General features: G+C 38.8%; 1 protein-coding gene across 1 annotated transcript in view; it reads right to left on the bottom strand.

Annotated features, from left to right (window-relative positions):
• Nucleotides 1–1,613: 1,613 nt before the first annotated feature.
• The window catches only part of LOC146454716 (uncharacterized), a 16,382-nt gene continuing 4,510 nt past the window's right edge, over nt 1,614–13,485 (bottom strand). Inside the window, exons 2-7 of the mRNA XM_085095253.1 lie at nt 13,083–13,205; nt 12,185–12,412; nt 11,532–11,808; nt 6,005–6,272; nt 3,430–3,643; nt 1,614–2,023 (exon numbers count right to left, since the gene is read on the bottom strand). Coding sequence (XP_084951379.1) covers nt 3,431–3,643; nt 6,005–6,272; nt 11,532–11,808; nt 12,185–12,412; nt 13,083–13,205 — 1,109 coding nt within the window. The 3' untranslated portion in view covers nt 1,614–2,023; nt 3,430. The remainder of the gene's footprint in view (nt 2,024–3,429; nt 3,644–6,004; nt 6,273–11,531; nt 11,809–12,184; nt 12,413–13,082; nt 13,206–13,485) is intronic.

The following is a 13,485-nucleotide window of genomic DNA, read 5'->3' as shown; positions in this document are numbered from 1 at the left end:
GACTTTCGAGAAACGGGCTCCAGGGCCGGTTTGTTCGAAAGCCATTAACGCTAATCTACGATAAAAAGTTATCGAAGTTTTCATCTCGCTTGTTAGTTAAAACGATTTTAAAGCTAAAGGTAAAGAAAAGTCTAAGTCAAAACTGAGGGGCAAAAATCTTTTGGAAAAATCTTTTAACGATTCGAATCAAAGTTCACGTTAATCGGGCTTTGAACAACTGGGTCCTGCAGTTGTTCAAAGCCCGATTAAGCTAATTCTGGATTAACGTCAATTTTGGCTCAAGTTTGATCTGGTTTAATTACAGTAAAACCCGCACGTAAGAACCTAGGGGTTTAAGAATCTGGTAAGTGAATGTGAAACGCAGATAAACTTGCTGTGCATTCAAGAGCTCAGTTATAAATTAAGTTCAAGTTCCTCCATATAAGCTTACTAACAACTCCAGGAAATTCTCCTGGCTGAGTAGAAAACACCAAACCTTTACCAGCACGGGTGTAATTTATTCTATAAACCCGTGAACGAACGGATATGGAAGTGAATATTTGAAAGATCAAATATTTGAACTGCGGAACGGAGTGAATAATGAAAGGTTTGGAAGGCCCTTGCAACAATTATTGTCTTGCAACGTAATCAACTACAGAAAAGAACTGATCCCAGTTGGCTTGACAGCTCAATAATTATCAGTATTCATTTACTGGTAGAGCATTGCACTGGTATCAAAGAGATCATGGGTTCGAATCAGTCCCGTTCAAGCCTGAATTTTTTTCTGACTTTCTTTTCTGTAACTGCTTAAGTTGTGAGATATAACTGTGAGGGTCAGTTTCACATCTTTCATGTAATCTTACTGTTTCATCAGCATATGCATACAAAGAGCTTAACATGTGGTCCAGATGATTACTGTCTTGTTTTTAAAAAAAAAACATTTATACGTCCAACCACTGGATTTTTTTGGGTATCATTTGCACTACCTTCCTCAGAGAAAAAATTATTTTTTTTTTAACCCTCCACCCTCTCAAAAATTCCAATGACCCACCAAGGACAGTACTAAGGACTGAATAGGAATTGATTTAAGGATGCCCAATCTTAACTTATTATAGGGAAACCTTCACAAAAGTTATTATTTTTTTTTAGGAAAGATTTCAGTCCTTCTTATGGAAAGCTTGGATTGCTGGGTAGCAATTTCGCAAAAGTTCCTTTGCTTAGATCAACGGCCACGGTCATAAAAAAGCCCAGAATGAAGATCATTGAGTCTTTGGGCATGTTTTGCCCAGTTGAAGTTATTTCAAATCCTGATCGTCCCAATATTTATTCTTCATCATTATCTAGACCAGACAAGGGAGAGGATAAACTGGATGAAATCAAGGCACCCTTGGTGGAAATTTTAAACAAAAAAGAATGATTTTTTCTCTTACCGTTATTTTTGGCACCTTGGAGACCATTTCACCATGTTATGCTTCCCCTTCAAGCGCTCATTTTATCAAAACATTTCTCTTATACTTGAGAATTTAATTATTACTTGACGGGATTTCAGTGAGTAAATCTTAGTATGAGTAAACGCATTCATAACAACATCTACCTTTCAGGGAAAGCGTAACCAGTAAATGACGACAAAGAACTGTCGAAAAGGCATGATGGCCGTAAAGGAATTTTTGTTTATTAAGTGCTACTGAGCCAGTTTAACATTTACTCGTGCTGGGCTTAAGCGTTTCCACGCCAAATTTAAGACTATCGGTTGTCATGATGTACCCTACTAACTAAAAGCCAGTCAACCTATCGTCCCGCGGAAGAAAAAGAAATGCCGGTGTGAGAGCATTCAATGCCTTTCTGCAATTAAGGAAAAAAAAGTAACTAAAAGCACTGTAAAGGAGTTTTATCAAAAGGAAATGGCAAATAAATAGCTGCGCGGAAAACTCGCAAGGTCATATTCCGTTATATACTCCAGCGGTGTTCATTCTCAAGAAGAAATATATACATCTTAATTATATGAGATAGCATCCAGTCATCCAGAAAGATAAATGCAGAACTCCTAAAATAAGAAAAGAAAATTAATTTATTGTAAACAAACACTGTTTAATCGGAGAAAATACAGTTATTGGTCAAGAGAAGTTCCTCGATTTTAAAATGACACGTAGTCTGAACCAAGAATTCGTTTAAAATGAATGCGCAATTTAAGGTCATGATGAGTTTCTCTTTCCTGCTTAGGAGAAAAAAAAACGCTTGCTCTTGCAGGTTAAATAGCTAAAAAAAAAATGACCCCATTTGCTTAATACTTTTAAATATCATGAGACCACTTTCGTTATCGAATTTTCTTCTCCAACATGTTCCGTTAGCTCTACAACGTTGCAATTTAGTTGATGTAAAAATCAGTGACAATTTCTGGCAAGTCTGGTTTTACAGAAAAAAATTGGTGTTTGGTTCCCGTTTCTTAGACAATTAACGAAATATTCGTTATATTTGACTGTTAGCTAATAAAAAAATAATATCTTTTCATTCGTTTTATTTGAAATACTACTGAAGTTGAAAAAAAAACCTTGCGTAATTTTAATTTTTATGCACCTCCGATATCCATCAGGAAATCCTCCAAATCATACTATGCCAGTGAACTAAGATAAAATGTCGCAAATGGAAAACAGAACATTTACATTTGTAGGCTCATGACCGTTTCAAATTTATGTTGTTTCTCCGTTTACACAACAGATGAAACCGCATCATTTTGAAAACGCTCCACTTTCGACAGCATTTTCAAAACGACCCGGTTTCAGTAGCAATGTCGATCGGCGCCGCGTAAACAGAAGGCGTAACCGCATCAAAAACGATGTGGTTACAAATGAAACCGCACGCGTGTAGATGCTGCCTTAGACAAGCCAGGATGGGATCTCAGTTGAATGATGGGAAGATTCAAAGAAGGGCTCCAATGGCTCTTTCCATATATAATGCAGCACAACTCTCCTTAAAAGGAAAAGAAATGCATGGCAAATGGTAGAGAATTTTTCGTGGTTCCATTCTTATTGGGTAAAGAAAGATGGGATTTCCAAAAATTTTGTAATCAATTTGATTTCTAACCCAAATTGCCAAGTTTTAAAATGGTTAAAACTCGAAACTATTTGGAGAGTCAGCGACGAGATTTTTTTAAAAAAGAAAGACTTCGCGTTGTTGTGTGGCGATGTAAACAGCAAAGATATAGAGACATTGAATTCACTTATTAAACTTTGTTTTAGTTTGCCGAAATCTTCGTTGGCCACACATGATGTGACCATACTGGCCACCTTTGTAGTTGCTCCGTTCCATCTAAGCGAAAAATGAGGGCCTCGGAGAAACGACCTCACTGTTTCCTTTAGCGTCTTACATCTGACCTTGCGAAATTTGTTAAGAATATTTCACAAAAATCCTCTTGTGCCAAGGAGTGCAATAAATGTGCATAAAATGTATTACCTTACTGAAGGTCAATAGCCACGGCACTATCGCCTGCCTCTGACTTGGCTGTCTCCTCGTTGTCTTGTTTAGCCTCGGCATCTTTCTCATCTCCCGCTGAACAAACAAGCTTAGCAAATCTGACAGGGGCATTCGCAAACTCGCAACGTGCTTTCACGAGGTCTTCCTGGAAAGAGCTGTTACGGCGAGAGTGTGACGTAGCTGCGCGAATGCACTGAAATAAATGAAGAAAAGAAGAAGACGGAAAAGAAACACGATAAGAAACAGTGAGGAGTGTTGAAATCAAAAAATTATCAAAGAATGAGCCATTCCCACTGTATACACTCAACTCCCCCTGTTACAGGACACTGTTATAAGTATATCGAGAGTCCGTAATGCAGTAGCAAACTCTCGCCTTGCGGACACCTCGCTATTACGGACATCTCGATAACACGGACAACAGCCAAATCCCTGGAAAAAAATAGAGTACAGACGTTTGACTGAAATAAATTCCCGTGAAATTTTGCTCTGTTAATGATAACCAACATATTGCTGGTGAAGGTTTTGATGTATGTGCCAATACAAAAAACAAATGAAGAAACAAATTGTACGGTTTCTCTAACGATTGCCTGACAATGATTCAGTGTGAGACCCAAAACTGGCCGAAGCGTGGTTCAGTAACAACAATCTATTTTTGAATGTCTGAAAAAATGAGCTATGCTCTTTAGCACTTCTGCCAAACCTCAAGTGTGGACGCTTACAATATAGAGCTCAATGGGACATGCAATCAATTTTACTTAGGAGTCTTAAAAAGTCAGAGAGTATTTTACTTAGGGGTATTTCTCGATAAGCACTTATCATAGAATGCTCATGCTAGGGGTGGGGGGAGGAGCGGTTGGGATGATAGGCCGTATACTGAAAGAATGATGTCACATTATACTGCAAGTGTCAATAGGTATTTTTACATCTTTTATCCTACCCATATTGGATAATTGTGATTCAGGTTTTTTTAGGTTTTTTATTATTATGCACTATTTCAAGAGTTTACAACAAAGGGAAATTACAATACATCACAAAGGTAAAATAAAGACAGTATTAAATTACATAAATATGAAAAGTAAAATGTGCGCAGTGACCAAAGGAGCTTAGGCTTTCGAGTTGGTCACTGCCACGTACAGCTAACTGGCGTATAACGTGCAACTAACTAGAACAAAACAAAAGACAGGTTTAATAAGAGTGCATATGGAAATACTATAATTTTTACATGAAAAAGCAATAGCAATGATAATTAATATTTATTGATTGTAGAGAAATCAAATATTTATTGGGCAGTTAAAAAGGTATAATTTGTATTGCTTGTAGAAGCTATTATATGAGAGTTTTTTTTAATTTAGAGGGAATTTTTTCCCAAATTTTAGACCCAGCAAATGCAAAAGTGGCAGCTCCGTAATTATTCGTTATCCTCGGTCGATGAAAATTAAGGTTAGGTACAAATCTGGTGCTGTAGCTATGAACTTCAGAAGCAAGAGTTAGGGTTCCTTTGAAAATTCTAGGGATTTTAGTAGTATTGTTAGTAATTTTATGTGTGAAAAGGACCACCTTAAATTTTTAAATATTTTCAAGTGTAAGTATATCTAAGAGATTTAAGTACGGCATAGCATTGTCCCTGCTATATAAGCAAAGAACATGCTACGCACACATTCATTCTGTTTAGTTCTAATCTTAAGCAACCTGGTCTTACAAGCACTGCCCCAGCTTGTATACAGTTTGGAGTTGTTGCCGTGAAAGGATGTAACAGCAATGTATATACCATTACGCTTAATTTTAGTAAGTTTTTTTTTTTAATTCTTGTATCTTGCAACTTTAGGTGCCTGCAGTCAAAAAGTTTAATTATTTGTTTCAGGATATCTGGATACGGCATCATCAGCGGATGTATGTAAGATTTTAAACTTTAGTATTTTAGGTGCCGGTAGTCAAGTAATTTAATATTAGATTTAGGAAACCTTTTAATGATTAGGTGTCCACAATAAGTAGAGCGGACTTCTCCCTTCAGCTACACAACACTGACACATCAGTTTTTAACAACAGGACCTGCATTGATAGCAGTTTTCTTTAAAACTGATGCAGTTATCATGGATAAATATGTTTTTCTTCTTCTTAATAAAGAGACGTGCGGCACTAATTTTTACTAAGTTTAGTGATAGTGACTTGGCCTGGAGTTATCTTAGTTGACTCATGCTTCACGAGCATTAATGCGGCGTTGCCCAGTTTTTCAACGGTTACTTCACTTTCAGTATATCTGTTCATAACCCCTGCAGAAGAAACAGTAATCAGCTTCATTTATTAAAAGTCCGTACTGACATTGCTAAGAATTCTTTTTATTGTAATGGTTGTATAGTTTTTAATAAGACGAAATGATTGTAATGTTTCATTCCCTTGTTATTATATTATACTTACTATACTAGGGATCATGGTGGTGCCTACTGCTCTCTGTAATCAATATCATTTTAAGATTCCATCTTAATTGTGGTAGTAACTTGAAGGTTTAATATGTAATATCATTTGACCACTAAACTTTTATCGTAGCAGTACTTACTGCCCTAGTATGTAGTGCCTCCGAGTTCTTTCTTCGTGTGTCCATGCTCGGCGAAATGACGGAGCAAGCGATAGCGAGCTCCTCTTTCACAGTGCTTGCTCCTTGGTCAGCGCTCAATCTCCTAAGAACTTTCCTGTTCTCCAAAGACTTCCTCTTGCCTACCCTGATACGCGCCTCCTTGATTGCAGACTGGTCTGTTGGTTGACTCTTGCGCTCCACCTTCACTGACTCAAGTTCCACATCTGGCATTTTCCCGAGGCAACACCACCTGTAATTAATGAATAAAAATAAACATGCTTGTTTGACAGGTTTCATGATGATGAATATTCACACGGTAAGATGGTCATGGAACCAGGGGAGAGATTTACGAAACCTTCCTAAGTTAAGCCGATATATGCCAAGTGTTGTTTCTTAAAAAAAAACTAAAATTGGAACAACGATAACCTATTATTAAGAAACAATACTTATAGGATATATCTAACTTAAGAGGGCTTCGTGAATCTAACAACAGATTCGTTATATCCAGTTATCACAGTTAAAAGACAGTTATGACGTCATCACACCTCATCTGAGGGAAAACCACTGGAGTGAAATAGGTTTTAGAATTTTTATTTTGTGTGTGCTGTCTTGCTAAAAAGAAACTCATGCACCAAATGGATTCATTTGCCGACAATTTTCAACTTATTAAATTCTGTTGTACTAATCTGAATATGATTTTTTAGTTAAGAATTGAAGTCGAGCCTCACCATTGAAATTGTGTCTGTAGGGTCATTTTTGCTGTTTTATTCTTTGGCAGATTCGTAAAAGGAATATAACTACAGTTACTGTCAACTTTATGAAAGTTCAAAATATTCGAGTCCCAGTCTTCTATCTGGTTAATCATCATGACATGTGACCGTCTAGAGGCATTCCGCGTTAAAATACAAGAGCAAAGTGATTAGATAGTTTTATTTAAAGTCACCTCGCAGTCCAAAGGCCGAATTACGTAATTATTTGCAAATATTAAATTAAACCAAATAATAATTTGGTTTAATATACTCATCTTTGATGAGAAATTTTTCTTTTCTTTCTATTATTTCTCTTTTTTTTCTATTAATTCTTAATAATAGAAAAAAAAAGAAAAATGTCTCATCAAAGATGAGTATATTAAACTAAAACTAGAAACTAGAAACCACAGCCCAGATAACGTTTAGCTAAATTTCAAGTGTTAGGCATGTCATATGTGGTAATCGTTTCTGGTCATGTGATTTTGGTATGTCGCGGTCATATGTTTTTAGGTGAGTGTGCTCAATCACTGAAGGCAGCGGTGACTGAGACAAAATGGAGCCGTCCGTTCAGTTTGGAAAGAAATTTATGTGAGAATTAGAGGCAGTGGAGGCTACATTTTAAGCAGTATTTGAAGGCGACCGAAGTGGATCAGAACGATGAAGAAGTCCGAGTTGTCATTTTGCTGCATTGCGTAAGGAAAGACGGCCTCGAAGTGTTTAAATGAGGGGAAAATAAGGCGATCGACGGGCGTTAAAAAATTTGACAATTATTGTAGTCCACGGAAGAGCACTTTGTTTGAACGATTCAAGTCCTGAAATCGGAATCAACACTGAACTGAGAGGGAGAAACAGTTGATCAATTTTGTTATGAAGCTCAAGACAACGATTAAAAATTAAGTACACTGGATCGACTGTTTCAATGTTCTGTGATCGTTTAGTGTTTGGAATTCGAGAAGCTAAAGTTCAAAGCCAACTGCTACGCATTGATGTAGACAAGTTGACACTAGATCAGCTGAAGTGACCGCGGCTCAGCGAAAATGAGAGGTCCGTCAACCGAAAAGCAAGTTTCAGCTGTTTCTACGGGTTACAATATAATTAGGAGTGCTCAGCGTTCCGCAAAACATGTTAAATTCTGTTTGGATAGAAGAAATCGCTTTGCTAAAATGTGCATCCGGCAGGAGGTGCACACATTCTCTACGTCGTCGTCTCCAGCAGACAATTGGGCCCGAAATACAAGAAGTGATGGATCAATGGATACTGAGCTCATTTTTGGAGAGTTAGAAACTAAAACAGTGGATGGGAGGGCCTGGTACAGCAAGGTGAAAGTTGGTGGAGAACTTATTGACTTTAAGTTGGACACTGGTGCTAATGCCAACATAATAGCCCGTCAAATTTACGACCTCCTTCTACTGCGTGGAAAATGGAGGAACTCAACGAAGTATTGTCATCGTGTGGGAACCACAAGTCCGCCGGTCAGTCTGGGCAAAGTGACTCTCATGCAGCTTCAAGGAGTAGGGAAAAACTCACAGTTTTATTTTTTACGTTGTTTATGTGGCATCTGTTCCTATTCTTGGAGTGGAAGCATATACTCATTTTGACCTTGTAAAGAAAATTGACAGCCTAACATGTACTACGCCTTTAAAGGAGACAGTGCTGCACTAGTGTAAGGACGTGTTTGAAGGTCTTGGATGTATGTCGCAATAGTACCATATGAAGATAAAACAACATGCTACTCCAGTTCTGCACCCTCCTAGGAAAGCGATCACAGAGTATCCTCGGCCTCGGGGCAATGAAGATCTTCGCTGTTTCTTGGAATAGTTAACTACGTTGGTGAGTTTGTTTCCAACTTACCAGCCCTATCTGAGCCCTTCCGGATCCTCCTAAAGAATGGCAAAGAATGGCACTGGTAAACTGCGTAGGAGAAATCATTCCAATAAATTGAACGTTTGCTGGCTTGTGCACCTGTTTTGATGCTATTTTTGATGCCCGCAAAAAATTTGTGATTGAAACCGATGCATGTTGTTTGAGGGCTTGCTTGATTCAGGGGATCATCCTAAAAAATAGTGTGATTTATAACTGTGATTTACAGTGTCTATCACCTTGAAGTAGGCGTAAAAAAAAATTTCCGGAATGGTTCATTACCATGGTACGTCAGTTTTATGACGGCATGAAGGCTTGTGTTTAGGACGATGGAGAAACTTCCGTACCTTTCCCAATGGCAGTGGTTAACTGCCAAAAGAGTAAAGCAAGGCTGTGTACTGGCGCCCACACTCTTCAGCATGATGTTTTCCAAGAGATTGATAAAGGAATTAAAATAAAACATTGTCAGATGGGAGGCTGCTCAACCAACACCGCTTGCAGGCTGTTACCAAAGGGAAACTGAGGCGATCATCAGACTTAATCTTCGCCGATAATTGTGCTCTAAACGCCACCAGTGAGCAGAAAATGCAAACGTGTGTCGACAGGTTTTCAGGGGCACGTGATAATTTTGTATTCATCATCAGTGCTAAAATTACCAAGGTACTGTACCGGTCAAGCCCTGGAAAACCACATTGAAGGGGACCTTGCTCAACGACGCGGACAGTTTTACCTACCTGGGTAGCACCTTGTCTCGCCAGGCAAACATTGATGACGAAGTTATCTGTGGAATTGCCAAAGAAAGGAGCGCTATTGGGCGGCTCCAAGGCAACGTCTGGGAACGCAGAAGCCTCAGGCTTAACTCAAAGCTGAAGGCCTATCTAGCTGTGGTGATCACAACACTTCTATATGCCTATGAATCATGGACTATTTAGAGCAGACATGCGACACGGCTAAGTTACTTCCACACACTCTGCCTTCGTTAACTGATTGGAATCAGATGGCAGGACAATATTCCTGACATCACCCTGAAAAGCCTTGAAATACCCACGGGTTCCTGGAAAGATATAGCAGCTGACCGATCCTCCTGGCGCAGCTTGACGAAACGTGGTTCAGAGCTTGCAGAGCAGTGACGCAGATCTGTAGCCGAAACAAGTGCGCTCTAAAAAAGGTCAGAAAGGCCGGCACACCAGCTCAGTCACGTCCAAAATACATGACAGGGGGGCAGAGAGTTGAAAAGATGTCCGTGCCCAGATTAGACAATCACCTCCGCTCACACTTGTGCAACAATTGGAGTTGTGGTCTTCGTCGACATCGATGAACGAATATCATCATTTTCTTAGGTACCTTTGATTAGTACTTAAAGGCCCACATTCACCCAAGATGTATTGCGCGCCGAGAAACAGTTTTCATATATGAAAACCCCCCTATTTTATTTGAGCGGGAGTTCAGGGAGAAAGCATCACGAATATTCTTTCCCTCCAGCACGAGTCGTAGAGGAAACCCGCATGAACTGCTTGAGTTCGTACAGCCAATAAGATCACGCGTTTGGACAATACATGTACAGCATTTCAAAACAAAAATAAACGACCGCAATGACTCTTGGGTGGAGGTGGGCCTTTAAACGTACAAAAGACACTTTTCGCTAGCCAAGAGAACGTGTGAACATTATCAGCGTCGCCTTTGTTTATGACGAAAATGGCGCTTGGCCCGCGGCAGAGATATTCTGTTGCTGTGCATGACGTTATTTTACGAAATCTTGTGAGGTATTATAGAAAATAACCAGGATCTAAAGAATACAGACAGGGAAAAATGAAAGGAACGCCTGCATAAAAGTGGAGACCAGGGGCCAATTAAATAAAGCGTTTACACTTGTAATTTACAGGCTAAATCCTTTATTTAACGAGTAAACACAAGAAAAAGCACAATAAAGAGTTCACAAACGCGTGCAATTGTCTTCATTTAAGACTTCTAACAATGTTTGTTGAGATCATTTTCTGACAAACTCTCGGCTTAGCGAGCAGAACGTGCAGACGAACTTTTGGAGGCGCTTCAATCTGTCCCGGTGTCGTTGTAAGCTACTCTTAACAACATCAAAGTAATCAGAAAGTGGGAGAATAATCGTGTTATATATAAATTCCAATGCAGCAACTCCTAATACGGCCTTACAAACATAATCCACCCCTAGGTATTTAAAAGTGGTTAAGTGGAAATGGTCCAGATTTAGGTTGCTATCACGTTTAGCTTGTGCCTATGTCACGAAAATAACAAGCACTTCGTCTTGAAAATATTCAGCAGTAAATGGTTTTTTTATAAGCAAAGCGTCTTCAGCGCCTTTTAATCTGTTTTAATTTAAGACGTTTTCTAAAAAACATATATTCGTTAGAATGCTCTTTATTTTTGCCTACAAGGAGTGTGCGATGTAAGAGGATACCTCTTGTATTTTTAATCGGTTCTACGTTTATGGCAGAGAGGAGGATCAGATAGGAAATTTTGTGACTTAACTTGAAGTTCGGTCATCCAGGATTTAACGTTGTACCAAAGGGTTTCAGTACATGAGATGTTTCAAAACAGATGCGTGAGAGTGCAGCTGTCGGTAGACGACAACCTTATTTTACGAACGTAACTGATTGCTGCAAGAAGTTTCACGGTCTAGGCGGTTTATATTCTATTTTATCTCGTACCTTAAGTTAACGCGTTTGTCAGGTTTCACGTACTGTTTTGGATTTCATTAATGTTGTAGACTTGCATACAGAGCCTGACCGCTGCAGAAAGTGGTACATCGTTAGAGTGGATGCACTACTAATCCTGACCATACTTTCCTTTTTACTGAAGAAACACTACTGACGTTTGGAGGATATTTGCTTAAACTGATAGTTTAATGATAAGCATGTATATGTTACCTGCGAAGGAACACAACTGCAACAACTGATAACACGAAAGCAAAAACAACCAGCGACCACAGGATGCCGAGTCCTCCTGAGCTAGATTCAGGTCTTTTAGTCTGATGGAAATGTTTGATTTTGCCTCGATGATGGTGAGTGTGGTCCCTCGATACGAAATTTTCTCCATGGAAAACATCGTCAATGCTCAAAAGGTTTCTGCTTGCACCATCCCCACTTCCACTTACAACATAATTGTCTTCGTCATCATTATCTCGTTCGTTTTCGGCCTCCCAGTCTACAATTTACAATGGGAAACACAAAGAGCATTATTTTTCCGCTTTGTAAAGCCTACAACACAGAGTGGTTCTACAGGAAAATAAATTATCGCTTAAGTAGCGACAAAGATTTTCCTGGATTGCCAGTATAGTCTCGTCTTCCCCGTAATTTTCTTACTGAATGCGAAGCACCGAACGATGTGTAAGCTAAGATAATCTCCAATCTCTTCTCAGTTTTAGCCTTGATTTGGCACATCACATGACACATGCATCAGAAAGATCTCATAGCTACACCGGAAATGGTTTCAAACAGGGTGATCATTATAAACAGGGTGACTATTATCAACAACTTCTGCAACAGAGTGTAGTGGTCGAGGAACAAATGATTGTCCTTACCTTCGCTCGAAGTAGTTCTCATTCTGTTCGTCACCATTTCACGTTCAAGTTCTTTCCAGTTCTTCTTGTTGTTATTTTCAACAGGCTCCTTTCTGGGAACAGGTGATTTGTTTACATACACCTTGAGTTCCTTGGGTTTTTTAATTATTTCAATCTTCACTCCTTCTGTGGATTTTTGTTTTTCGCCGTTGTTGTGGGTAGCTGCTGCACTTTGGGATCGTTGATTTCCTGTATGAAAGCCAGAAGAAATGAAAATATGACACATTATTTAATGTCTCTCTGATGACAAAATTAAAATGGTTCATTTCCCAAGGCAATTCCTTTTTCAAAAAAAAAAGTAAGATTATTTATCGTACGGCGATGACGCTGAAGCATAATGATTGACGTACCGTACAATTAATTTCCTGTTACAGCCAAAATGACATTTTTTTGTCGTCACAAAAAAATTCAAATGCTGTTTGAAATTTTTGTGTGACGACTTTTCGGTTAGTCTGATTTGTAGTCAGATTCACCAATTTCGCCCAAATTGCCGTTTTCGTCGAGCTCTTTCCTTTCATTGCTTCATTGCTACACAAACCTATATTAGGCGGACACCCTCTATTAGGGCGGCATACAGTTTCATAAAGTCCAAAACTATTCACTGTAAAAAAATACCTCTATTAAGCGGACTCGGACATCTTAACGTGACTTCAATTGTCATTTCTTTTGTTAAAAACCTTTATTAAACAGACACCACAAAAGAAGCACCATCCATCAGCAAAGCTTGAATGGTTCGAATGGCACTTAAAAAACCGTTCCTTTTTCGATTCGAAACCGCGTTCGTTTAAACACTGCCTAAGTTTAAGTTCCCTACAAATATAACATTTTCATGACAAAAATCAATCACAAACTGACTTACCTCCAACCGAAACGTGCAACTGATTGCTTCTTTGCTTAGCAGAGCTTTCCATCTTTAAATTCTCATTTACAATTGTGCCTGAATGCGATTCATCTCTTGTTATCTGGGAATTGCCGAGCAACCCTAGGATATTAAAGAGCTTATCAGTAGGAAAGTATTATGATCAAAATTGGATGGCGCTCCGGCTTTTTACAGTTGACGTTAGTAAGGCCTTTGATAGAAACCAACATTTGTTTCAGCTAATTGAAAGGTTTACGGGTCAGTTTCTAATTCAGCCATTGATTTAATGTAATCTATCTTAGATAGACAACAGCCCCGGTATTAAGGTACAAGGGAAATACTCCGACTTTGCTTTTCTTAAGGCAGTGGTACCACAGGGTTCTCTCCTAGGCCCTCTTTTGTT

The sequence above is a fragment of the Pavona decussata genome, unplaced genomic scaffold (genome assembly GCF_977016875.1).
Source record: "Pavona decussata unplaced genomic scaffold, jaPavDecu1.1 SCAFFOLD_300, whole genome shotgun sequence".
NCBI classification, from domain to species: Eukaryota; Metazoa; Cnidaria; class Anthozoa; order Scleractinia; family Agariciidae; genus Pavona; species Pavona decussata.
Note: the sequence above shows the minus strand (reverse complement) of the source record. Positions and strands in the feature narration are given on the sequence as shown.